The sequence below is a fragment of the Balearica regulorum genome, chromosome 2 (genome assembly GCF_011004875.1).
Source record: "Balearica regulorum gibbericeps isolate bBalReg1 chromosome 2, bBalReg1.pri, whole genome shotgun sequence".
NCBI classification, from domain to species: Eukaryota; Metazoa; Chordata; class Aves; order Gruiformes; family Gruidae; genus Balearica; species Balearica regulorum.
In genome coordinates this window covers 15721569-15748358 of record NC_046185.1, presented here as the reverse complement: position 1 = coordinate 15748358, position 26790 = coordinate 15721569, and the positions used below count along the sequence as shown (strand labels likewise).

The following is a 26790-nucleotide window of genomic DNA, read 5'->3' as shown; positions in this document are numbered from 1 at the left end:
GGTATTTGCTAATGTTTTTTAAAAAGGCTTCTTTTAAAGGGTTAAGTATTGGTTAAAATAACATTTTTTAAAATCCCACTTCTTACCCCCAAAGCTACAATACTTGTCACATGTGCCAACAATATAGCACCCTTATAGCATTAAAATGGAAGTTTTCAAATGTCTAGCTGAACAATAAATAGTAAGATTGAAGAGGTTTTGTTATCTTGCTTTGTTGTGGGTTTTTTGCTTGAGCAATCAAACTAATTAGTCAGCTTCTCCTTTTCACACTGCCACTTTCTGGTCTGTTTCACTTCAGGTTTTTTCTCTTTATTTTTATCACAAAGCTAGGTGATATGTCATTCAGGTAGTGCTGGCCAAAAATTTTCCATCAAAACCTTTCATTTAATGAAAGCTTCTATTCAGTTAAATGAAAACATCTGTAGCTACTCCTCACATCACATATCAAAAGATGAGCACTTTCAAAAAGACACCTCCCCCCCTGCATATTTCAGATGCAAAAAATCAATGAAAAACAAACAAAAATAATTTTCATCACTTTTTTGGAGTCACTGGAGATGAGGTGGAAGGAGATAGGAATGAGGAGAATACGGTTTGTAACCAATTCTGTTTGGTATCACTGCAGGTGCACTTCTCTGAATATTGAAAATACGTGGTGGAAACATCTTCATTGACTTTTAGGATAAAGTTCAGGGGTTTAAGACCTACATTTATGGCATTTTAATTTATTTTTTTTAACAAGGTCTTTTAAAATCCAGATCAAACCTTCCTGCATTACAGAAAGCAGGCAATTGCAGCTGAAGGGCCCCACAATGGTTGCTTTGAGCTCGAGGATGGAGGTACACCACGGTAACGCCCTGCTGCAACAGTGACAGTATTCAGTGATGGAGCTGAGGTGACCTGTCATCACCGCCAGTGCAAATAAAACCAGTATCATGCCACTCGCTAATGCAGCAAGATTTCAGCTAGTTCTGCAGAGGAGCTGAAGACCCACTTGAAGGCCTTGGTAGTAAGGCTTTACATGAGTGGGGACTCGTGCTTTTCTGGTTTTCCGTTTCTTTGAGACTTCATTGCATTGGTTTCAAACAGTTGGATTATCTCAGAATCCTTTACTATGGTACCACGTAATTTTAAAGTATTCTGCCTCTCTATCCTTACCATTTGTCCGCTTGCATCTTTGCTCTTCGCGTAAAGACAGAAGCAGCCATGAGAGTTTTTTTAGGGTTGAGACAGCTGCTCTGCTCTTCCTGTTAAAGCACCACCAGCAAGTCTACAGCAGCCCCTTTCAAAGGAACATCACTGCACTTCTCATCTGATACAGTGGCAGGGAGATTGATATTTGAGCTCTGTATGGCTGACACTCCTTTCTTCCTTTTGCTGTCATTGTTTTCAGTACAAGCATTGCTCCCAGCTGCAGTCGAGTTTCCTCTCACAAATGATTGAAAGTACGCTGTTCCCATCTAAAGCAGGGATCCTCCGAATTCTCCAAGTATTTCCATGTTCAGAGACCCTCATGCTGCAACACCACATCTGACAGTATGCTCACTCCGCTAATAAGCCTTTTTGAGTTGTAACCTCAGAATACACTTAGATCTCAGATCACTAATTATCATCTTCATTCCAGTAAAAGCCTTGTTGCAGGTACTGACAAACTTGTGAAACTGAAATAACACCAGACTTCTCACTCACTTCACACAGCTCATGGAGACAGCACTTGCTCATGTCACATTTCATGTTAAAAAAGACCCTATAACAATTAAAAAACCCAAACAACTCCACCAAATTCCATAGAATCATAGAATCACAGAATGGTCTGGATTGGAAGGGACCTTAAAGATCATCTAGTTCCAACCCCCCTGCCATGGGCAGGGACACCCTCCACTAGACCACGTTGACCAAAGCCCCATCCAGCCTGGCCTTGAACACTTCCAGGGATGGGGCATCCACAACCTCTCTGGGCAACCTGTTCCAGTGCCTCACCACCCTCACAGTAAAGAATTTCTTTCTAACTTCTAATCTAAATCGACCCTCCTTCAGCTTAAACCCATTACCCCTTATCCTATCAAATCCATTATCCTCTTAAAAATTACATGTATTACAAGACTATGATGTTTCTTCTTTAGTAGCTCTCTTCTATCTCATTTTGCATTTCAAAGATACTGGTCACAAAAACAAAGGAAAACCTGCAGTTATTATGGATGTACTCAATGGTAAGACTGCATTGCAAAAAGAAGAGTAGACTACCCTGGTCAGCAAGCACTCTACCAGCAACAGTCTGGGAGTTAACATGAGACAGCCATCATTCCCAGTAGGCAGCATGTGTTGCTACCCTTTTTCACAGTTTAAGAGTCAAATAGGAGGCATATGGATTCTCCCATGCCAACTGGCCTTGCACCCAGAGAACAGTCTGATGAACATTTAATTTATTAGTACAGTTGCAGCCATATAGAGTCTACTGAACATCTGTTTCACACACAACAAACCCTACAAGTTATAAAACACTTTCCAACACTCCGTAACAAAATTAGGATATACAATGTTCAAGAAAAAATGCCTAAAATCTAATGTGCAATTAGTACAGATCAGGCAAGATGAGGACTTTTGCCATTATCCAAGCCTGCACTAGCTCGGAATGTGGTCAGTAAACATGGCCAGATGTTGTATATAGATTCCAGATTATGAGAAATATACTGCTTCTAGTAATTGTGATATACGTCTAGAAGGTTATATAAGAACAGGATAGAAAACTCTGGGGAAATAGATGACATCCTCATTCTGTAATGTATTGCTTGTAATATTGTACAGAGGGAATGCGGCCAGAAGTTTTGCATAAACAATATCAATGAGTCGATCCAGGAACCCCATGATAATGCATCAGCCCAGAGGGATGATTTGTGTTCAAACGTCTGCCTCCAGCTATGCTTTTTTCCTATTATTCCATTCCCTAGCTCCCATAGTCTTATATCATTGGGAAGACACATGTGGCCTTTGACTTGCATCAAGAGATGATGGCTTTCGTGGACAGGATCTACACTATATATCTTTCATGCCCTTATAACTTTTCCTGCTGTGCTGGTTTTGGGTGGGATAGAATTGATTTTCTTCATAGTAGCTGGTATGGGGCTGTGTTTTGGATTTGTGATGGAAACAGTGCTGATAACACAGGGATGTTTTCGTTCCTGCTGAGCAGTGCTTACACAGAGCCAAGGCCTTTTCTGCTTCTCACCCCACCCCACCAGCGAGTAGGCTGGGGGTGCACAAGGAGTTGGAAGGGGACACAGCTGGGACAGCTGACCCCAACTGACCAAAGGGATATTCCATACCATATGACGTCATGCTCAGCATATAAAGCTGGAGGAAGAGGAAGGAAGGAGGCAGCAGCATTCTGAGTGATGGTGTTTGTCTTCCCAAGTCACCGTTAGGCGTGATGGAGCCCTGCTTTCCTGGAGATGGCTGAACACCTGCCTGCCCATGGGAAGTGAGGAATGAATTCCTTGTTTTGCTTTGCTTGAGCACGCAGCTTTTGATTTCCCTATTAAACTGTCTTTATCTCAACCCATGGGTTTTCTCACTTTTAGTCTTCTGATTCTCTCCCCCATCCCACTGTGGGGGGAGTGAGGGAACAGCTGTGTGGGGCTCAGTTGCCAGCTGGGGTTAAACCATGACATCTGCATTATCATCTATACTGCTGATGACTTTCATGGTAAAATAGGACACTCCAACCTCCTTATCCGGAAACTGTTAGGTCCCTTTTTAAACTATCTTCTTCTTCGCTGTGAAATATGCAATCTCTGAATTGTAAACCATCCAGGGCAAGGACTGTTTTCCTCTGTATTCATACAGCAGAATGAGGATATACTCTTGCCTGGAGTCTTTTGCTGCTACCATAATGTATCTGACACTACTAAATAATATATGTCCGGTTTTGTTTAAATCATTCTAAAGCTACCAGTAAGAAAACAAGATGAGCAAAATATACCTTGGGATGAATAGATTATGTGAATGAATGTCCAAATGAGGGAGTGAAGGAGACAGAATGAGTCAATGAATGGTTACACACGTAGGGGAGCTACTGACCAGAATGCAAAAACCTCCCAGGACCAGATCTGTAGCACCAGAAGGGCTGATATTACCACCTTGTTAATACCTGGTTTACATGCCATCCGTGTCTGCATGCAATATCTGATTCACATGCAGGAAGGGTTGTGGAACCTGTAAATAAGAAAGGAGACTAGAGAATCTAAATTGATTGACACTGAATAAATCACAATTAATTTGGCTCATAAGAATGAAGTTAAGGTGAAAGAAAATATCTCTTGCCACAGACATAAGAAACAATGATGAGGTTTACACAGACGACAGATATTCCTTGCAGTCAGCTGATGGGTGGCCAGTGCCTCCCAAATGACAGTGGGGTGGGCTTGTTCCTGTAAAGTCAAAGGGAAAGTTTTCACCTGTGACTAGTGGTTTACAGTCAGAGAGAGAAATAAAACATTAACAGAGGCAGATGAAGAGAGAAACCCCAGGCTGCTGTGCCTTTCAGGGTCTAGGAGAAAAAGCTACATACTACAGAGCACAGCATGGATCCCCTCACACAACTAGGACATGTTTTGGGAAAGAAAAGAGCAAAGAGCACAGGATCTCTCTCTCCTACTATGGAGTGAATCACAGGAATATCATCTGTCAATACCTTAATGAGAACTGTGCCTCCAGCTGTGGAGCAGCAGTGGGAAACTGCATACCAGCAATGACCCCTGAAGGGAAAACCCACCCTTGCACTCCTGCTTATAATGCTAATAGTACATAAGCAGTCAAACCACAGGGCAGACTAGCTTTTCTCCAGTATTAACTACTGTGCTGTCCACCACAAAGTCATTTGTCACCAACATACTTCCAGCATTGGTGTAACAGCTGCAAAAATATAATTAGTCCCTCCATCTCTGTCCCACTGGGTACCAGTTGCTGCTTCGGTGGTCTCTTTGGATATGTTTCTGTCCTCTACTGGCCAGAGGTCAAGTTTGCCAGAAGCTAGTTGCCTGTATAAATTACAGTGCACATATTTTACATCTCATTGTAATGCTTTCTTTTGCCAGTATCTGCTTCTTTGCAAATGTTCCATTTCCAAGCCATTTTTGTGCAAGCCCCAGGAGAAGCCATCAGATAAGCATGCTGAAAATTTATCCACAGGCATCATTAATGCACATCTGGCTGATGAAGACATACAGTTTATATAAACTGCAATTTGGAATGCCTCCTTGTCCAAACAGCTAGTCCCACAAGGTACCGTTTGCTCAGGAAAAATAGGACCAGGGGAAATATCCGAATGTCCAGTACAAGAAGTCACAGACTACCCACAGATATTTTGGGGCAAGAAGAAAAACTTGGTACTGTTGTGTTTGAATAATTTTCAGTGTCAGCATTTGGAGTACCAACACAGCGGGCTACAGGAGAGGCGATGGGTAGCAAGAAACCAAAAGGAGACATGATGAGTCTGCTTGTGTCTAAAGTCACCATGCTGAGATTATGTTGAGACTCCCAGATGTCTCTTTAACGACTGTAAAAACAGAAAGATTATAAAGACGAGGCTTCTGCATCGGGATACCATGGAAGAAGTCTGGGGACTTCCTCTTATTTCTTCCTTTTTCTTCTGTCGCAGTTACAGTGAGAGTACTGACTGCTGGGCATAATGGCCCAGCGTGTAAAACACGGGGCAGGATATTTCAACAATATTCATGCCAGAAAGCAGTGAACGCCACACTAGTTCTTTGGTGTTTAAAGGAACATGAAATGGGCCAAGAGCAACACTTCTGAGCTGAAGGTCAAGAAGCAAACTTTAGAGGAGAGAACTGATGATATAACATACCTGTCAAGATCAAGAAATGGGTGTGTAGGACTCACTGCACTGAGAACCAAAAAGCTACATCCTGCTTTAAGCCCCCCAAATGTACACTGAGCTATCACACTTCACCTGACTTCCCTATCATCTGTTAACACTTGTTTTCATATGGGAAATGGATGCGACTCTGAGTTATGGAGGCAACACAGGTCCTGACAGTATCTATACTGTAAGAGGACACCTGTTCCAGTGCCACTTGGATAAGTCTACGGCAGGACTGTGCTTCTGCGTGCAGCATTCTTCTTTCTTTCATTAAACTGCCTTTATCTCAACCCGTGAGTTTTTCATCTTATTTTCTCCCCCTGTCCTGCTGAGGAAGGTGAATGAGGGAAAGGCTGGGTGGGGCGGCTGGGTGGGCACCTGGCAGCCACCCCACCACATAAGGCCATTCTGAAATTAGAGTTTTACAGATATTTTTTCTGACCACTCTGTGAACATTCAGAGGCTGGGCTATGGTAAACCACTGAAGTTGTTTACTACCTGTATGAAACTCAGTAGGCATGACACTTACCCTGCTTCTCTATGCCTCAGCTGAAGGTGCCAATAACGCCTAACAGGTATATACAAGCTTGCTTATGGATATATATAGGATGAGGGACAAAAGAAGCAAGCAGGGAGGCTGAACCTCTTCATCTTGCTCTCTTACCATAGAATCCTAGAATGGTTTGGGTTGGAAGGGACCTCAAAGATCATCTAGTTCTAACCCTGCTGCCATGGGCAGGCAGGGACACCCTCCACTAGACCACGCTGCCCAAAGCCCCATCCAACCTGAACACTTCCAGGGATGGGGCATCCACAACTTCTCTGGGCAACCTATGCCAGTGCCTCACCACTCTCACAGTAAAGATTTTCTCCCTATATCTAACCGAAATCTGCCGTCCTTCAGCTTAAAGCCATTACCCCTTGTCCTACCACTGCGTGCCCTTGTAAACAGTCTCCAGCTTTCTTGTAGGCCCCATTCAGACACTGGAAGGCTGCCCTAAGGTGTCCTTATACTACCTGTAGCGCCAAAGGACTGTGCAACAGAATCAATGACAGAGAGGTTATAGCTGCAAACCCTCAGCTTCCCGTCCATCCAGAAAACAGTTGTATCCAGCCTCTACTGAGTAAAGGCATGGAGTACTGGCCTTTGATCTCATGCTTTGGGCTCCAATCCTATCTAATTCAACCCATCTTATCTAGAACTACTATGGATGATCCTGCTTCCCTCTAAACGGTTGCCTTCATAGTTCATGAAAATACCTGTATGGATGGGGAAAACACTGTTGTTAAAAACCCCACACCACACAAAACCCCCCAAAGCCACAATCTGCCTCACCTAATCACAGTCCTTAACTGCTTCCCCTGGCCTATAAATGTAATCTCTGCTGAATGAAAGTTCACCCAGCTTAACTGTGTTGGACACATACTAAAAAAGTTATGTGCTGTGCTGTTATCTATCACAGCTTGGTAACAGTAAAACTGTGCCTTGTCTGTTTCTTGTTGGCAAAGGTTCCACGAAGTCCCATTATTTCTCCTTGAATCCACACATAAACACTGCATAGGACAGGACTGAGAATGAAAGTCCTTTCCTGGTTAACACAGTTCCCCTAAGCCCATCTGTCACCCTCATAGCAGTATCAAAGCACTGCTGGTAAGGAATAGCGTGAGGAGACTTGGGAGGGAGTACGCTCTTCTTTATTCAAGGAAAACAGAGGATGATCCAGGAATTCCACCAATTCTGTTTATTTTTAAATAGAATGATTCATATTGCCTGGCAAGCATATTGACCAATTTACAGAAAATTGTTTAAACAAAAGCAACAATTATCCTCATGCCTCACTTCTGAGGATTTTTGCTTTCCTGACAGAACACGGCCACACCATCTTGGAGTTTCTCAGGGTATATTAGTGAGAACCTCTTAAAATATAAAAAACCCGTAAGTCATTATTTTTGTGAAAATTAAAATCGCTGCAATAGTTACTCTTTAAAGAGTCCTAATTTCAAATTTGGGTTAAAGTTGATTGGACCAGAATATTACGTGTAGACATACGCTCTTTGTTACTTTTTGGACAGCTTCTCTACAACCCAACAACAAAGGTTGCAGCATCCTAAGGCACTGGTTTGAAGTGATGCCACAGAAATTGGAATGGATGTGAAAGATGGAACTGTCTGATTTGGACACCTTCCAGACGAAAGGACTTGGCCCAAACTGAAGTCAGACAATGGCTGCTTAATAGATTGCTTTTAAAAAGGAAAAGATATATTCACCTTTTCCTCATTCAACCAAGAAAATATTCCTTATCTAAAAGAAGATTCCTTTGTCTAGGAGTGAAAAATCAGATGTAGATGGTTCCACAGATTGGCAATGAAGAACATTAGGCCTCCTAGCAACGTTCTTCAGCACCCTTTGCATGCAGACTTGGCTCTGTATTTCAGCTGCCTACTGTACGTGGCAGTTATATACTTCAGGATATGACTGTACATGGAGTCTGTGTCTGGCAGCTCTGAATAGTAGGTGGTCTGAATCGCTCATTACTCATGCCATCAGATTTGGGGCAGCAAGTTAAGCAGTGTGAACAGAGCTCTTGGGCATGCAATCAGAACAGGAAAACATTATCTTCTGTGCTCAACCCTTGAACAGTTCTTGCATCATTTCCTTAATGCACAGTGAACTGGGATGCAAGCCCTCACACAAGCCCTTAGAAATTCTCTGGGGGCTGCTATTCCCAAGCGTTGTCTAGCCAGACACCATGGGATGCTCTTTTGCTGTCTGAAAATATCCCCCTTGTATTTTTATGACCAATTTTCTTCTATCCGTTTAAGAAATCACTTTTCTATCTTTTACGCTAAGATCTTTGTTAAAATACTTTTAAATTATTTATTATTGTGCCTTGGCTAAAGCAGCATGCTAGAGAGAATTTAGCCAGACAGCAAAAACCTTCAGTTTAGGGAAGGAGGTGGTGTTTCCCCTCATTAATCTGTTTCTGAGGTAAAAAATGTTTTCTACAGCAAAATGCCTCTCACGGCAAGTTTGTATGGTTCTGTCCCTGAATGTTCCTTGATTGCTTTCCCCTTTCTTTAACAAAGGCTGTATATCATGCATCAAACTTCTAATTTATTTTTACACCATTACAAATGCAATGCATTCCGTACAAAAGATTGGTTCTAATACAGCACAACTCCTTTAAGACTGTACTTCCTAAGAATTCATAAGCCGCAGGTATATAAATGCCCTCTTCTGCATTTTCAGGTACTTACTGCCAAAATCACTCAGTCCTAGGTATGACATCAGCTGCCAAAAGATAAACTTTGGTACTTACCAATTTTTGCATATGAAGATTTTCTCATTATACAGACAGTAAGCACTAACTACTGTGTAGACAATTCATATCTATCAGCCCTCACAGAACCTCCCTGGCTTCTTTTTGAGGGCGTTTCTTCTTCCTCACGCAGGAGGCCTTGTCTATACTTGGAAACTGCACCAATTCAATGGTATTAGTGTAGTACAAGCACCCAGGGCGGACAACGTGGAAGTGTTTTACATCCACACAAATACTGTGATACAGGAAGGCCGAAGTGAAGGCTCTTCTACACTAGCAAAAATGAATCTATGCAAGCACTGGTAGTAGTTCACCTATAAAGGTATAAAATTAAGACAGTTGTGCATGGCTATACCCACATATACACACCTACCTCGTAAAACAGATATTCAGCAATTCAGCATCATCTACCAAAACCGGTATGTCCAAATCCTCACCTTTATTACAGAGGTGGTGTGACGTGTGAACGTGCTAAGGTTTTGAACTAACTTTTCAACCTCAAGAAACCATACGTAGAGCTCCGGGCTGACACCGCAATGATGCAGCCTCGCCCGTAAGCGCTCCCTGAAGCCAGCAAGCCAGAAAACCGACCCAGCTCCTCCCGAATAAGGCCTTCAACGGACAGCCCGTGCGCGACGGACCGAGGGACGGCGGCAAGCCTGCGAGGGCTGCAGGCCGAGGCGGGTTTCCCCGGTGTAGCCGCAGCAGGGGACTGCACCTCCTCCGCTCCGCGCCCCCGGCCGGGCCGGTCCCGGCCCAACGCTCCCGTCGGCCTCGGCCCCGACACCCAACCACCCCTCCCGCCACCCCGCCCCGGCGGCTGCCGTGATGTCACTTCCGCCTTGGGTCGTGCGCGCCTCCGGGCGCCGCCGAGTGCTTCCGCCTGCGCGTTTCCAGGGCAACGCGGCGCCTCGGTCCCCCGTGAGTACCGGCCGCCGCCCCTGCGGGCCTCTGAGGGGAGTTCGTCCGACGTGGGGGAGGGGCTGCTGCCTCCCGTGCCGGCAGCGCGGTGCCGTGGCGCTCCCGTTGCCAACCGGGTGTCTACGGGTCCCGGGGCGGCCCCTCCTCCCTTCCCCCCCCCCGCCTCCCGAGGGCTGCCCCGCCGCGGTCAGGGGGGTGGGGAGGGAGCGGAGAACATGTCGCACTCCCACCCGGTAACTCCGCGTGGTTCCTCGGGGGGCCGTGCTAGCCGAGGAGGCACCGGTGGGCCTGCTCATCCGGGAGGGGCCTGCAGCCCCGGAGGGGGGCCGGGACCCAGGCGGGAGCGCGGCGGGGGTCTACCGGGTCCCGGGGCACTGCCTGTGCCGTGGTCTCCCGGGCTGCGGGGTGGGCAAGCGGTACCTCAGTGCTGGCCGTTCCCTGCGGCCGAGACGGGGGGTGTGTTGGTGCCGGTCCCGGAGCGGGACGGCTGCGAGTTCCCCGTGCTAGAGCTGGGCAAAAGACCCTTTCGTGTCCCGTGGCGACAGATCGAGTCGGGGGCCGCCTGGTGACCCCTCTGAGGGGAGGTGCGTGAGGGGCACCCCCGGTCCCGCTGCCCAGCAAAGCTGTAGTGGTTAAGGAAGCGGTACCCAAACCAAAGGGAACAGCACTGAGCCGTCTTTCATCAGTTGAACAGTTTTATCTTGGATAGGACCATGGATGGGGACCCCATACATAAATTTGTTTATTATGACAAGCTCAAACAAGCACTTAATGATTCTGTCCTAACTTTTTTGCGCAGCTGGACTCGGTGGGACTGGTTAACGTCAAGAGATGTCAACTCCCCCTCTCGCTGGGGCAGGCATGCCGCCTGGTGCTTTCTCAGGGACGCAGGCTCAAGCAGCCAGAGAGGTAAACACAGCTTCTCTCTGTCGAATTGGCCAAGAGACTGTGCAGGACATTGTATTTCGAACCATGGAAATCTTCCAGTTACTGAGGAATATGCAGGTGAGAAATAACTTTTTCATTTATGGTCCTCAACTTCCTGTGTTTTTACCACCAACTGCTAGTATATGTAGGCACAGGAGATAGCTTAGGACATTTAAATACATAACTCCATCAAACTGCTTTGGAAAGGAGGATTGATTGGAGAACCGAACGCTGCTCTTAATATAATTTGCTTACACCTGTACATTAAGTGAAGATGGAGAAAATTCAGAAATGCTGAATTGTTATTACCTCCTCAATAAATATACTCTAAATACACTTACTATCTGTGTTTTCCTTTATGAATAGTGAAGTCTTTATATGCCAGTTATGTTTCTGTTTTTGTTAACACCTGGGGAGTAATTTTAGCAGAATTTTCATTGATCTTTTTCTGTAATGTTTTTTACTTTTGACATTTCTTTCTGTTATTAAAGTGGACATAATCCTTATTTGTGGCTGCTTACTGAGAAAATGTACAAACATTTGTTGTGTTTCTTTGTTGAGAGAGAAGATAAATAATCACTCGCATTCCCTCTGTATTTTCATGACTCTGGCAGTTTCCGTCTGTAATTATGTTAGGTAAAGGTATATGTACTTAGAGTTTGCTAACTTTGAATTCACTTTGATTGTGTCTCTGAATTGTGACCTGAATTGTGAGTGTAATACTCATAACAGACAACAACAGTGTCATGTTTAAGCATTTTGAAGACAGTCACTGAAAAGAGTTACAGAGGGATTGACAATGACCAAAGTGTAGAATACATGAAGCTGTTTGACAGCAGTGATTTGGCACGTCAGATGAGCAGATAAAACACAGAATTTTGCTGATAAAGAACATAAAAGTGGTGGGGATAGTGTGATCATCGTATTTTAAAATGTGCAAATCCTCCCTGATTTATTTTAGTTTACTTCTTTTGTGAGAGAAACTTTAACATAATATTTTTCATGTTTTGGGGTTTTGATTCTCTAAGTTACCGAATGGTGTTACTTATCATACTGGAACATATCAAGACAGACTGGGAAAGCTGCAGGAACATCTCCGTCAGCTATCAATACTCTTCAGAAAACTGAGACTAGTCTATGACAAATGCAATGAAAACTGTGCTGGGCTTGATCCTGTTCCCATAGAAGTAAGTATCTCTGATCATATATAAATTACAAATCAGAATAACCACTCTCTGCTTAGCATATCATCCATTCCCCTGAGTTGCAGGAGACTCATAATAAATTTTAAATGAGACTAGAATTGTTCAGTGGACTGAATTCTGTTTATTATTTGGAGCTGGTTGAAAGATTGTGAAACTTTCACATTAATATCAACAATTCTTACCATTTCGGAGGGATGCAATTTTGAAATCAAACTTCATTTAAAATGTTAGCCTTTTTCCTCAGGCTTCTTGGTACTTTCACCAATTTGTTTCCACTAGGGAAAAAAAAAGAGAGTCAAAAGAGTCAGGGCAAATTTTTGTTTTTCTTTTAAAGAAGTTGTTAGAGTGAGAAAAAGTCTGCTTTAAGCTCTCACCAGCCAGCCTGGCTCCCTGCATAATATGCGTTATTCCCTTGCTCTGGCCATCAGTCGGTGCCTCCATAGTTCCCTCACTCAGCCACTCTTAACCTGCTGAGCCAGTACGAACCAAATCTGAATGTGCAGTGGTGATGGAAGAGTGAACAGCATAAGATTTCCAGTAGGATTGGCCAGAGTTTTTCCTAGTAAGAATGCTGTTCCTAGTAAACCCAAAACTTCATTCCCCCTGCCACGTTAAGTTGTTTCCAGTTCCTAGTAATGGTCTTAAAGCCGGTTTTTTGTTGAGTTGAGTTACTACAGCTCTGTATTAACCAGAACTGTGAAGTTCTTTAATTACTGACCTCTAGATTCTGAAGCAACTCTATTAGTAGACTTCTGATTGTCCATTGAGGTTTAAGCATTGTATTTTACATATGAATCTCTTCACTGAATAGGAATAAAGAAATGAAGGAGTCCGTTCTGTACAGTCCATTCTAGACTACTAATTCACTTGTCAGCAGTCACTTAGAGCAAGCAAGGGAGTAAGATAACTTCCCAATTGAAAAAATAATACTTTTTTGATGGTTTGTTGACTTTTGTGCAATAGCTCAGTACTTGTGTCCCCTGTAAAAGCTTTTGATGTGTCTTGTTTTCACATACAGTTGGGATGAGGTAGGGTTGGTGTTTGTTGTGGGGGTTTTTTTTGTTTGTTTTTTTCTTTTCACAGTTTTGTCCTGTTACCAGGATGAAAAAGAATCTCCATAGACAAAATGAGTGGTCCCATTAAGCTTTTTTAATGCAAGGTCTCACTGATACCTTACACACAGGAGAGTTTTGTATCAATAGTTGGAATTCATTTTTATCTACTTAGTCTTTTCTGCTCTGAAGTTAACAGAATGCCTACCTCCTCATGTTTTATTAGTTAGGGTGAATGAGAGTGGCCACCTTTCCCCTTGGATCAGTTTTCTTAAATCCTTATTTCAACTTTTCAATAATAGTTTCAATCACATTATTTAATGACTGACATTCTAACCTTATCTTTAAAGAATATCAACAAATCTCTTTTTTTAAACAGTCATGAGAAGTCAGTACCTACCAATATTCCTTAGTCTATTCTTATTGATATAAATGTTTTTATATTTTTTTGTTACTGTGTATTACCAATGTATTAGGTAGTACTTTCTGTTAAGTCTTACTTTGTTGTTTTTTTTTTTTTTTCTGCTAGCTTTTCTGAAAGATGGGAGGTTTTCAAAGGAAATGTTCTACTTTGAGTGATACATTATTTTTCCATCAAAGAGAGAAGTTGCTTTTTCCAAGAGTATTTGACAGCCACACTACTTCTTTATGGCATGCAAATGTAGTAAATTGTTAACCTTTACAGTGTTTTCCTGGCAGAGATTAGTGTGGTAGTTTTTCTCTATTTTGATAAGCTTAAAAAGAATAGCCTACAAAAATTTTTGTATAAAACAAAATTAAATTTTCAGTGGGTTAAGTGAAAGTAAGTTTTCCATCAGAATGCTGAAGGATGCTGCCGAATGCTTTGTATCAGAACTAGCGTGGCCATCAGGACTAGGGAAGTGATCGTCCCCCTGTAATCAGCACTGGTGAGGCTTCACCTCGAGTACTGTGCTCAGTTTTGGGCCCCTCAGTACAAGAAGGACATGGAGGTGCTGGAGTGTCTCCAAAGCAGGGCAATGGAGCTGGTGAAGGGTCTAGAGAACCAGACCCTTATGAGGTGCGTCGAGGGAACTGGGGTTGTTTAGCCTGGAGAAAAGGAGGCTGAGGGGAGACCTGATCGCTCTCTACAACTACCTGAAAGGAGGTTGTAGCCAGGTGGGGGTCGGTGTCTTCTCCCAAGTAACAAGTGATAGGACAAGAGGAAATGGCCTCAAGGTGTGCCAGGGGAGGTTTATACTGGATATGAGGAAAAACTTCTTCACGAAAACGGTCATCAATCATTGGAAGGGGCTGCCCAGGGAAGTGGTTGAGTCATCATCCCTGGAGGTATTTAAAAGATGTGTGGATGTGGTGCTTAGGGACATGGTTTAGCGGTGGACTTGGCAGTGTTAGGTTAATGGTTGGACTCAATGATCTTAAGGGTCTTTTCCAACCTAAACGATTCTATGATACTATTACACCCCAACCTAAGTAACAGGTTAATATGTACGCAATGAGCAACTTGCTCCCAGACTTTTAAACTAATGCCTTCTTGCTCATTTGCATCAATTACTAGTCTTTCATTTGGCTGTAATGTGTATGTGAACAAGGGTGTAATTTTGCCATCAACTTTAGCTTTTCTCAGTTCAGGACAAAAAAATGAACAATAGCCTGTAGGCTTTGTGGATATATGTTATGTATAAAATGTTGCAGCTTATAATTATTTTTGAGTAAGATGTTAGTAGCTTGGGAGTGTTCTGACTCAGAAGCATGTATTTGTTTTATATCTAGTATATTTACTGATTCTTTTTAGGTTTGTTTTTTTTTCCAGGAAGGCAACATGCATTAATATTCATTTAGAAATTCTTTATCAAAGATTTTTGGCTTTGTAGAAGCTTATAAAAAAGATAGTACACTATATGCCTGAGAAGTTCACAGTGGGAAATTCTTACGGAAATACTCCTGTTAGGTAACTGTGGGCCTGGTCTTAAGAATAGCCAAACAGAGGCCCACTAAAATAGCATATCATAATTACAGTATTAACCAAGTACCTCTGTAAAGCTAGTCATAATTAGGTTTAGTATATCACTGAAATACTTTATAATAATGATAATTTCACGTTTGTGGTATTTCATAGTGTGGAACAGTATATTTTAAAATCACAGTCTACAGAGTTCAACAATACAAGGATTACCTGTGGTAAACATCTTAAAATGTAAAGACTGGGTTCTGCCTGCGGTTGTGAAATTGCTTAGGTCTAGGCATGGTAATATATGGGATTGTAGCTTTTTGAAGCACATTGTTGTCCTGGAGAACCGACTAATGTCATTGCAAGGCCTTTGGGTTTGAGGCAATGAAGTAAGCTGTCTCTACTTCCTCTTGGAAAATTTGAACCTTTGGAGCAAATGGTAGTACCTTACATATCTCCTGTTTTTTGATTTCTTTATTTTTTAGCTAATGTTTCTTGTCTTCACAGCAACTTATTCCATATGTTGAAGAAGATGGCTCCAAGCATGATGATCGTGGTGCTGCAAGTCAGCTTCGTTTTGCTAGTGAAGAGAGAAGGGAAATCATGGAAGTAAATAAGGTAACAAAGTTGAAATTAATTTGCTTAAAACTGTCACTTTGTCATTACAAAGATTAAATTTCTAGATTGCGGTACTAAATGCAGCATGTGTGATGACTATCATCAAACTTGGTAATAGTGCAGCATGTGTGATGACTACCATCAAACTTCGTAATAAATACTATGTAACTATTTCAGAATTACCTTTTAGTAAGCAATTTTTTTTTTTGCTGTACCTCTGGCTGTAGAGTTTAGATTTCCTGACAATTTTAACTTGTGCCTCTTTTTAAACTGATACATATTCTTCTGAATACGGTGTATTATGTTTCTGCTTAACCCACTAGATATCGACAGTAGAGATTGAGGTAAGGCCCTTGTTGAACTTACTTCTCTTCAAAGCTTACCTTAGGCATTAAAAGATAGGTATTGAACATCGGATGTGTAAATATTATCACAATAATGTGAGCTGGTAAAAGATTTTCAGGGCTACTTTCTGTGTTTTGATAATTTGAGGAAGACCATTCCTTTTGTTAAATGTAGCATTTATTGAATCTTGGTGCATTCAGAAAAAAATATACTATCTATGATAAAGATGCTGTTAAATTTTCAGTTTGAGTGGCAGTATGCAACTCAATATAATTACTAAAGATGGGTTCAAATCTAAAAATAAATATGCTGTAGTAAATGCTAATGTAATATTGAGATTAAAAATATGTAGTTTTACCAGACCACAATTTTGAACATTGTTTCTTCAAATCTGTAGAGTATAAAGATAAAGTATTTCTGGAGCTGTAATGTCTGTAAATGCTTGGTAAAAAGGAGGCATAATCTACAAGAATAACTGAACAAAAGAAATAAATGAGTAAATTATTTCTTTATGGAGAGAATAATTGGTGGATTTTCAGCTGTTAAAATATTTCCGATATTTTAATTTGTCTTCAACAATCAGAGATGTACCGAGGTTTTTCATAACCCATTTACTTGAAAAATACATGCATATTGTAAGGAGAAAATGAGGACTATGTGAATTTAGAGAAAAGCAGTTGTCTGCTTTCTTGTTGTATTCTTTCTGTTCAGTGCTGATGTAGCAGGGTTGTATATATTATATTGTATGTAATGTTGTATTGTGAATTTATGCACATTTATTTGCAATCTTTAAGTGCTAATAAGCTTAACTGTCCATATTTGCTATGTTTTTGATAGTTTTATGACATGTTTTTGCCCTTGTTGTTGTACTTGTATGCTAATAAGTTTTTAAACCTCCTTGATGTGATCTTGTGAAAAGAATTTCATAAATGTTTACGATGAGCTCTAAACCTTAAAAAGGTTGATGGTGTTACAGGACCATTGGTAGCAAATTGGTAATTAGGAAAGTACGCAGACATTCACTTAAATCTGGTCTGAAATCCTGTATTTACGCTTCGATGCCTAGACCTAGTTTCCAGATTTTCCACAGTAAATCTTCAGAAGATAATTTAACTTCCTTTAGTATTTTTTGTGGATAAATATTTACTAACTGCTGCAAAAGAAATTTAAACTTCTTGTTTTTGAAAGCACAGAATTTTTTTCTTTTGTCTCTCTCCGGCTGTATAAGCACATCCGCTACTACTTTCAAAGTTCAAATTTTACTACATTACAGAATAGGAAATGCTTTGAGATTTTATGACTAGAAATAAAGAAATTCTTATTTTTGTGAAGAAAAATCACTAGAATCGGGTTAATTGGTCTAATTTCTGACACTGGCTGCTGGGCTCAGCGAAGAGTCAGAGAAGACTATCTGGCATTCCTGACAGCTTTTCAATCTGCTGTAGGATGTAACATCCACCTCCAGCTCAATTTTGCTTAATTTATTTTAGCAAAATGTCAGTAATGCAAAATGTTGATGAAAATGCTGTGACAGGGAAACCAACGTGACAGATGAAGAAGCTTTTTATATTCTTGACCCACTATCTTTTCTCCCTTCAGCTGGCTGTCCTGCTCTCACCTAGCCCTTTTTTCTGTGATAGGCAGTATTTTTTCAGTCTTGCATGTTACTGGTACCAAAAAAAGCATTATTGCAATAACCCAATACTTTCACACTATTGAGACATTTGAATTCTTAGAGCTTTCATGGGTCTTTTAATTTTGCCCTTCTTGCTGTGTTATCCCAGCCAGTCTGATCTCTGTAGTGGCTCTGGTTACATGTGAAAGTCACTAACTGCCCTGCACTGTGAAACACAACCAAAACTAGTAGATCATGTAAACCTTATGGATCATGTATTCTCCCACAAAAACATCCCTCCTTCCAGAAACCACTGACTTGAAACTTAGCAGCTCTGCTTTGCTACAGCAGTTGTCTGGGAAGGGGGCATCCTCACTGGAGGAGGTGGGGAGCATCATGTACTTCCTATAGTCACCATGTCACTCTTGTGGCAGAAGAACCTGTTGATGTAGCAGAGTTCCAAAATACTGCAGTAGCTTTTGATGTTGGTTTACTGTATAGTCACATCTTTTGGTCTTATTTATTTATTTATTCTGCTCTATCAGACTTACCGTTTAGGTCAGAAAGTTTAATGCCCCCACCTTGGCAAAGAAGTACTTGTCCATTAATTTAAAATATAGATCAGATTACAAGGTAATGAATTTCTGTCCTAGCAATTCAGTAATATTTAGCAACCGTAGGTTTAAAAATCTATTAAGCTTAAAAACAAAAGGGATTTTTGTCAGCAGTTACTAAAAAGAGTGCACCATAATTATAAAAAACAGAAACAAATGATTTATTGAATACTGACTACCTCTACCTTTTGTACTAAACAGTTCTCTCCTGCAGTTCCCCAAAATGTTGCTTGTTCCTTTTATCTGTATTTGCTTTCCAGGTTTGTAAATTGTTGAGGTGGCTGACTCTTCTTTGGAATACATAATTTACTGTTCCAGAGTCAGTTTAGCATTTGCATGGTCTGCTAATACAAGTTCTGATCCAGTTTTCATTGAACATAATTACTATTTGCAACAATTGGAAGCCGTTACCAAAATTTTCTCACTTGTCTTCATGTTTTTTGAGTCTGTAATGTTCTGTCTACAGGTTTCTTAACGCTCTAAGTATAGCATCATCTATAATATTTTCAAGATGTCAGGCTCACCTTGGGTTCATGGTCTTGTGGTACATTTGACAGGCTTACAACAGAAAATATCAAATCACAGACTGAGAACGCTTTAATCTGTGTTGCTGCCTTATCAGCAGTTTTCTTTACTGCTTGTTTTTAAAAATGGAGCAAATACAGCTTTAGGTTTTTGAATGCTGTAGGTCTGCTTTCAAATGAAGTGCATGGGGAAACCATCACATAATTAGTAGTCTCAATACATTTGGGTGAAAATGAAATGATGTGAAATAGCATTAAGACATTTCAGGTGATCCTTTAGAATATAATCATGTTTGATATTCTTAATTAATCTTTGTTAACTGGTTAACAGTGATCTTGCTAAGAGAGAGGAAAAGACAATCTACATGACAGGCTTTTAAGTTAAGCTGTTAGCTGTGGGCTTTTTTGGTAACAAAACCATTGTGCACTGCAGCTGATGTTTAGCAAGTAGTCCTTAAGCTGACAGCAGTTTGCAGTTAGTCTTTCTCTTTGGAGAACTTTGCCTGAAAACTACTTTTGACTGTGCTGAAAATTTGCATTACTTTTTAAAGTCTTTCACACAATTTGCATATATTTTTAGTTTGTTTTGTATTTGTAGAGTCCTTTTTCACCGCAAATACGAACATGCACCAAGGAACACTTTAACAAGAGAGGAAGAATTGTTTATTTGGACACCTTCTCAGCAGATTAATCTGCACTGGGTGCAGTTCCATCCTGTTTTGGGTACCCAGACTGGCTCTCTGCAATGGTAGAATTGTAGAGGAATTTAGGCTCTGGATGATCTGGCAACTATCTGATTCAATCCCCAGCTCAAAGCAGGGCCAACTATCAAAGTTAGATCCAGTTGCTCAGGCTCATACCCAGTAGCATTTTGAATGGTAAGTAAGAAAGAATGGACATTCTTCCCTTTCTGGGCTCTTCTTCAGTGTTTATCAGCTTTCACTGTGAAAGTTTTTCTAATGGTACATTGGAATTTTCTTTGTTGTAACTTGTGTCTGCTGCCCCTCATCCTTTTGCTGTGTACATTCAAGAGTAGTCCAGCTTCGTCTTTTCTATGATCTTCATTAGGTAGCTGAAGACAGCATCATGATCCTTCCTCAGCCTTCTCTGCTTGAAACTAAACAAACCTGGCTCTAATCATCTTGGTGGCCTTCCACTAGATGTTCTCTAGTATGTTAGTGTTTTATATTGAGCCTAAAATTGCACAATCGTTCTCCAGAGCCAAGTAGAGGAGAGTAACGATTTCGCTTGACCTGATAGGTACACTCTTGCCAGCACAGCGTGCAATTGGTCTTCATTGTTGCAAAAAGATCCACTGCTGACTCATGTTCATCTTGTCAGAAAGTTTCTAAAAGGACCTCAGGGGTTTTTTTACGCAAATCTGCTTTTTATTTATTCAGCCTTCTGCCTGTCCTCTTGTATGAGTTTATTCTATTTTCAGATGTAAGATGTTGTTTTAATTGAAGTTGCCGAGATGAGTGTTGGCCTGCCTTTTCCGCATGTTGAGGTCCCTCACTGAATATATTGACCATTTCCCCCCAATTTGGTCTTGTCCACAAATTTGATACTTTGAAACAGTGATTAAGTCATTAAGTGTGGATAAGTCATTAATGAGGATATTAAGAATATTGACCTTAGTATCAATCCTGAGAAACAGCAAGAGTGACCGACCAGCTGCCCCTTGGTCTTAATACTGCTGACTACAACATTTAGAATCCAGTAGTCTAGTCAGTTTTCCATCAACCCTATAATCCACTGTCATGGTTTAGCCCCAGCCGGCAGCTGAGCACCACATGGCCGCTCGCTCACTCCTTTCTCCTGGTGGGATGGGGAGGAGGATTGGAAGAAAAATATAAAACTCATGGGTTAGGGTAAGGACAGCAAAGGAAGATGAAGATAACACCACCAATACTTATAAAAGAATATACAAAGCGGATGATACACAATGCAATTTGCTCACTGCCCAGAGTCCAGTGCTCAGCCCATCCTGAGCAGTGACCCTTTCTCCCCGGCCAGCTCCTCCCTTATGTCATGACGTCATGGTATCCAATATCCCTTTGGTTAGTTTGGGTCAGCTATCCTGGCTGTGTCCCATCCCAGCTTCTTGTGAAAATTAACTCTGTCCTAGCTGACAACCAGGACATCCACCTATCCAAACCACATCTCTTCAATTTGGCTACAAGGGTACTATGAGAAACTGTGTCAAAAGCCTGACTATTATGAAAGTAAACAAAATCCCCTGCTCTCCCCTTGGCCACACAGCCAGTCATTTCTCAACGGAAGGCTATCGTGCTGGTCACGCACAACGCATCTCTGATAAATCCCAGATGACTGTTCCCAGTCACCTTACCATTCATGTGTCTGGACATGACTTCCAGAAGGATTTTCTGCATAGTTTTTCTGGCCCCAGGGTTAGGCTGACCAGCTTGTAGTTTCTGTAGTTTTCTGGATCCCCCTCCTTGCCTTTCTTGAAGATGAGTTGAGATGTTTCCTTTTTCATCAGGAGCCTCTCCTGATGAATATTCTCCAATAGAAAATTATGTAGAGTGGTCTCGTCATCAGCCAGCTCTCTCAGCTCTCAGATGCATTTTATTTCATATAATGAAATATTTCCTCTTCAGTTTCATATAAAATGTTTCATGCAACAGTTTTCATGTAGGTTCCTGTATCAAAACAGTATCATGGTTATAAAGTTGAGAAAAGTTAGGAAATGCCAAACTTAAAGCTATCCCTACAATCCCAGTTGTCCCCTTTTGTCCTCATATAAATGCATATTACACAACCTTTATTACATTATTACATGATCACATTTAGTTCCTCCTCACACTTCCCTCCTCTCCCCGCTCCTTTCTTTTCTGGAAGAGTCCTTGAGCTATTCTGCTTTTGCTGCAGACTAGGCACTATTTAGATTGAATCAGTATCATGATAAATAACATTATAAGAATCCTGCTTTATGTATTGTGTAACTCACATGAGCGTATTGAATAAGCAGGGAATTTGGGAACAAGAAGGAAGGATTCAATGTGAGTAAGTAACTGAAGGCTGCTCTTGAACTGGATTTTTATCCTTGTCTGTGGTAGTTGTGCATTCTTCCCCTCACAGTTGGTGATAGCTGTCCTTTGAATACATGGGAAGCTGTTAAAATACAAAGTTTAGTGATGGACTTGAATCTTAGATGTCTCTGCACAAAGTTAGTAGGCGCTCCAGTTTTACCCACAGTGTTCCTGTGATTTAGTTTGCCATCTGTAACTGAGGATCATACATCTGTGTGATTTTCACGTTAAGAATGGGGATGTAACACTGAGGACTGTGGTGGAGAAGCACCTTGGGGAATGGATAATTCCATTACAAGCTACATAGCTTAGCGGGAACTCAGTAAATAAGACCTCAGACTTCATCATTGAATGATAAATAATTGGTATGAAGCAAATATCCACCAATTTTAATGAGCACACTTACTCCTCTTTGAACAACAGAGCAGTGGATACATGCAATTGCTGTCTGGTTCAATATGTAAAAAGCACTGAGCATGCAGAAAGAGCAGTTTTTCTCGCACTTGTCAGGTGAGTCAGAAACCCCAGTCTCTCATTTCCAGTAAGAATAGAACAGTTATGCCTGTGAATGACATCAGCAAAAGCTGTAGTTACTGAACAGTGAGTGTGTTAATGTTTAATTGCACAGCAGTTAGTGTATTAGTGATGAATACTTTTTATCCATTTGAAAATATACTATAAATAGATGGATATGTGAATTTATTATGATGGAAAGTGGGCCTTGGTATCAATTGAGTAGCAGAAACATGCCTGTCAGATATAAGGTGAATTTAGATCTCAAACTCATTATAAACTGCCTCATATAAGACAATTTTCCTGTGCTATCTTAAAACAGATAAAGTCAGAAGCTGTAGGATGAAGTACCTTTTCTTGTTTCATACAACTGTGATCCTGAGAAGCAGTCCAGAGTTCGACTAAGTCATTTCAGTAGAAGGAGGAAAAAGTGGGAGACAACTTGCAAGCAATCTGTTCAAATGACATTTTGTCATAGCTGCAGAAGCCACTCACAGAACTTGCCCGTTTCTCAAGAAGGCCATTTCACCTATCTTTCCAAGGTTAGACCTGAGCTGAGATGTTCTTACTGTCTCAGCAAAGTCTTAAGCAGAGGCCAGCACTGCCAGTGGTGCAGAACTTATTAATTATGTAGTACTTTGTGGTGTGGACCACTGCCTGTCAGAGATTGGTAACAAAGATTACTATATGCATTTCAATTAGACCATGCTCTCTGAAATGGATTTTCCCCCCTCTCTTTATTCTTTTTTCAACCTAGCACTCCAGAGATGGTGCTTCATCTTAGAGGTTTTTTCTGTCTCTGGAAAAAGTAGAATAGAAGAGCTAAGAAAATAGCTCTTCACTGAAGACAGGGATCTAAAATTATCTTCAGATAAATAAAGTAACAATTGTATACTTCTTGTCTTTACAGATGCTTTGAAAACAAATGAAATCCAATTTGAAGGTTCCCTTGTCTAGCATCAAGTAAAGATCAAGCAATTTACAGTTTCATAACACTTGCACAGGAAATGAAAACAGTCTTACAGAATGAGTCTTTTGGGCGTAACTTATGTAAAGTTCATGTGAGCATACCTACATAACAATATTTAACAGTACAATTTGACATGGATGGAGAGAGAACACAATCTGCATTATCAGAGGTTAATGGTTCTTTCTGTCTGTGACTTGAATAACCATCACTGACTGTTCAGCCTTTGTTTCTATTGATGAAGGCTTTGAAAAATCATGGAATGCCATGCCCTCGGTATCAGTGAGTGACAGCTCGCATTAAACCAGTAGTTTTGATGTAACATTCATTGATTTTGCTAAGATTGAATGTTGAGGATGGCAAACAGAAATATGTTTAAAAATGCCACAGGTATGAACATGCTGGTTTATCTCATCCCTCTTGTGCTTTCTCAAGCATCAAGTTCTTATATTCTGAGATTTTGTAGAGAGACGCTTAGAATTCTGTCATTTGGATGCTGTGGTAACAACATGCTTCTCGGTTTTCTCTCTTCTCTTTAAGAGCTGGATCTCTGCTGTATATCCTGAAGTCTTAGATTAGCAAATGGAAAAGAAAGAAGCATTAGATAAATGCACATAGTTACCTTTAAAATACTTTTTAGTCTTTTAATAATAACAATACTTATAATAATAACAGTCTTTTAATAATAAAATACTATTATGCTTGATTAGAAATTCTGAATTAGTGCACGTGAACTGTCCTACATCTGTGTTCACATGCTTCTCAGGAGTCTGGAACTGAGTGTTGTCTTTGCTTCCAGGGAACCTGGCCACCAATGTCTGTGTTCAGGAACATTTCCCTTAGTCAAAGTACTATATTCCCTATGCAATCTAAGCCTTATTACCGTATTACTTCAGACCATTTTTACAGGTCCGAAGTGAATAGACTTCCTTTTTTTTTCTCTGGACTTCTTTCCCAGCTGACTAGCTGGGCAACTTAAAAGTATTTGGTATGTTGTCCACATCAAAATTCAGGAGACTGATTTTCAAGATATTGCTTCTTTTGTTGCTTCTGTTTATCCCCGTTCCAGTTATTTTGGTCATATCACTGATCTCAGTTATCCTTTTAATATATTGCCATTTATGTAGTGCAAATAACAAAGTTATGTCAAGCCTGAAACATTTGGATAGTTTGTCCTCTTTGGGTCGTAGCAAGTCTTTCCTGTGCTTACACTTTACTTGGAACTCTGTATTTCCCTAATGAATAAATAATTTGCTCTCTAATATGGGAATGCTGACATCTTATGCAATTGGAATGAAATGAAGGACATAGGTTGTCATTAGCAATACACAGTAACTTAGTTCTTGTCAGCTTTGATTTGAGCAGGAAAACAAATAAATCAGACAATAAATATGTGTCATATTGTGAAACATGAAGGGTTAGGGAGATTGTGCAGTGTCTTAACGCACTGATCTTTCTTCTGTAAAGACATAACTTTTAAGTTCTGGTTACGCACCCAAATAAAAGCAGGTTTCCTGCTCTTTTGTTCCTTCAGATGATTCTGCAGTTCACAAAACCAAATTCACAATTTTAAAGAATTCAGCATGCTTGGGAATAACTGTTTCCAGACAGGACCCCTTAGCAGATCAGCATTGACCTACATAGGCAGGAGAGCTGGAAAAGCTTGTTTGACTTCACCTGTACCTTGTGCTTTGTTCAAACTTCTACTGTTAATCCCTCATTTTTCTGTGCACCCAAGTTATATAACATATATTCACATAATTTTGCCTGTTCCCTGAACTCTTTTGGTCCAAATTACCAATTCTGTCTTCCTACATAAAGTGCTGTCTTTTGGGCTTTGGAAAGAGAAGACCAATCCTCACAAGCCTCCAGTTTTTGAAGGGATCAAGTGTTTTGATAAAAAGACTGCTGTGAAAAGAAACAGCATTTCCCCTCTAGCAATGGTACTTAACTTTTGAGGCTTTCTTGTATTTTTAGTGTGCTTTAAAGAAGATGTATTATCCCAGTAATACTGCTCGCAGACAACTGAGAAAAATATCTATATAGTATTTCATAACACTCTAACTTTTGTTGAGTTTCTGAGTGCACTATTTGAACTGACCACAAAAAAACTTCTAATGAACTCTTTCCACAGAAACTGAAACAGAAGAATCAGCAGCTGAAGCAGATCATGGATCAGTTACGGAATCTCATTTGGGACATAAATGCCATGTTGGCAATGCGGAACTGAACAAGGAAAATCAAACTTTGTAATTGGAATAGATACAAATTTGTTTAGATATATTTAATTTCTTAGTAAGAAGTAACATGTTTTTCCCACAACCATATTGCAATAATGTTTCAAAAGTCTTCAAGAGTAAAATGTTTGGGTTTTGTAATAATGGTGTTGGCTTTGTTTCTATAAGAGATTCATCTTACAGGTTTTACCTGAGTGATTCACTTAGGCTGAATATATACAGCCTAAGTAGCTTAAAGTAATACTTTTGATTGCTATGCAAATGGGGTTTTTTATAAATGGAGTGTTTCTGGATTTTTTTTTTTTAATAATACAGTTAATACTGTTTTAAAAATGTGTGTTTGCATGCCATTTGCAGTGCAAACCACCTCTACAGGCAGGAAAAGTTGCAATACAGGAAAGTCACTCTAGTAAGCTACAGGACCAAAATAAGTGATCGGCTATTACAACGCAATGTGTTTCCCCATTGTGGGAATGTATACTACAGGCTGCTATGCCATATAAGTTCATCTTACTCCATATTCTATTGCTGGATATATGTTATATTAGATAATCAGAGCAAAATTCAGAAGCTACATAAAATTACCCCTGTATCCTTATGGATATAATTAAGTCTTTTTAAGTGAAGACTACATACATATGTCTTCAACATTAACTTCTTCTGTAATGACATGTTATAATTTCTTGAGTACTGCTCCAGCTATTGTATTGCGTAGTATTCCTGTAGCATTATGTGTGGTTGGAATACTTTGGGTTTGTTTACCAGAATGCACTGAATAAACACCTCATTCATCTTTTCCCTATGACTGCCTAGAATACTTTGGAGTATATGAGCAGTTCGTTATTTTGAATTAATCGTCAGCCTTCATCTTTCTTTGTTCTGCCTCTGGTGTTTCTCACAATTTTCATTAGCCCTGAAAATATTCTTAATAATTTTTGTTATCCACAGATGCTGCCAGTGCTCTATGTGTCTCTTTTTTCCAGATTAAAGAATAAGTTAAATAATACTGTTTCAGTACAAATCTGTAGGACACACTGCTGTTAATATTTGTCAAGTTGAAACCTGACCATC

At 40.5% G+C, this 26790-nt stretch overlaps 1 protein-coding gene across 3 annotated transcripts; it reads left to right on the top strand.

The window, feature by feature from the left end:
- The first annotated feature begins 9766 nt into the window (after positions 1-9766).
- MED30 (mediator complex subunit 30) lies at positions 9767-26521 on the top strand. Of its 3 annotated transcripts, none has more exons than XM_075743446.1 (5): positions 9767-10119; positions 10919-11124; positions 12075-12233; positions 15741-15851; positions 25617-26521. In XM_075743446.1, exons 2-5 carry the CDS (start codon positions 10951-10953, stop codon positions 25710-25712), a joined length of 540 nt encoding a protein of 179 aa, XP_075599561.1. In that variant the 5' UTR covers positions 9767-10119; positions 10919-10950; the 3' UTR covers positions 25713-26521. The 3 variants fall into 3 exon arrangements, with proteins under 3 accessions (XP_075599561.1, XP_075599562.1, XP_075599563.1); XM_075743447.1 differs by lacking the exon at positions 9767-10119 and adding an exon at positions 10310-10401; XM_075743448.1 differs by lacking the exon at positions 9767-10119 and adding an exon at positions 10584-10703.
- The last annotated feature ends 269 nt before the right edge of the window (positions 26522-26790 follow it).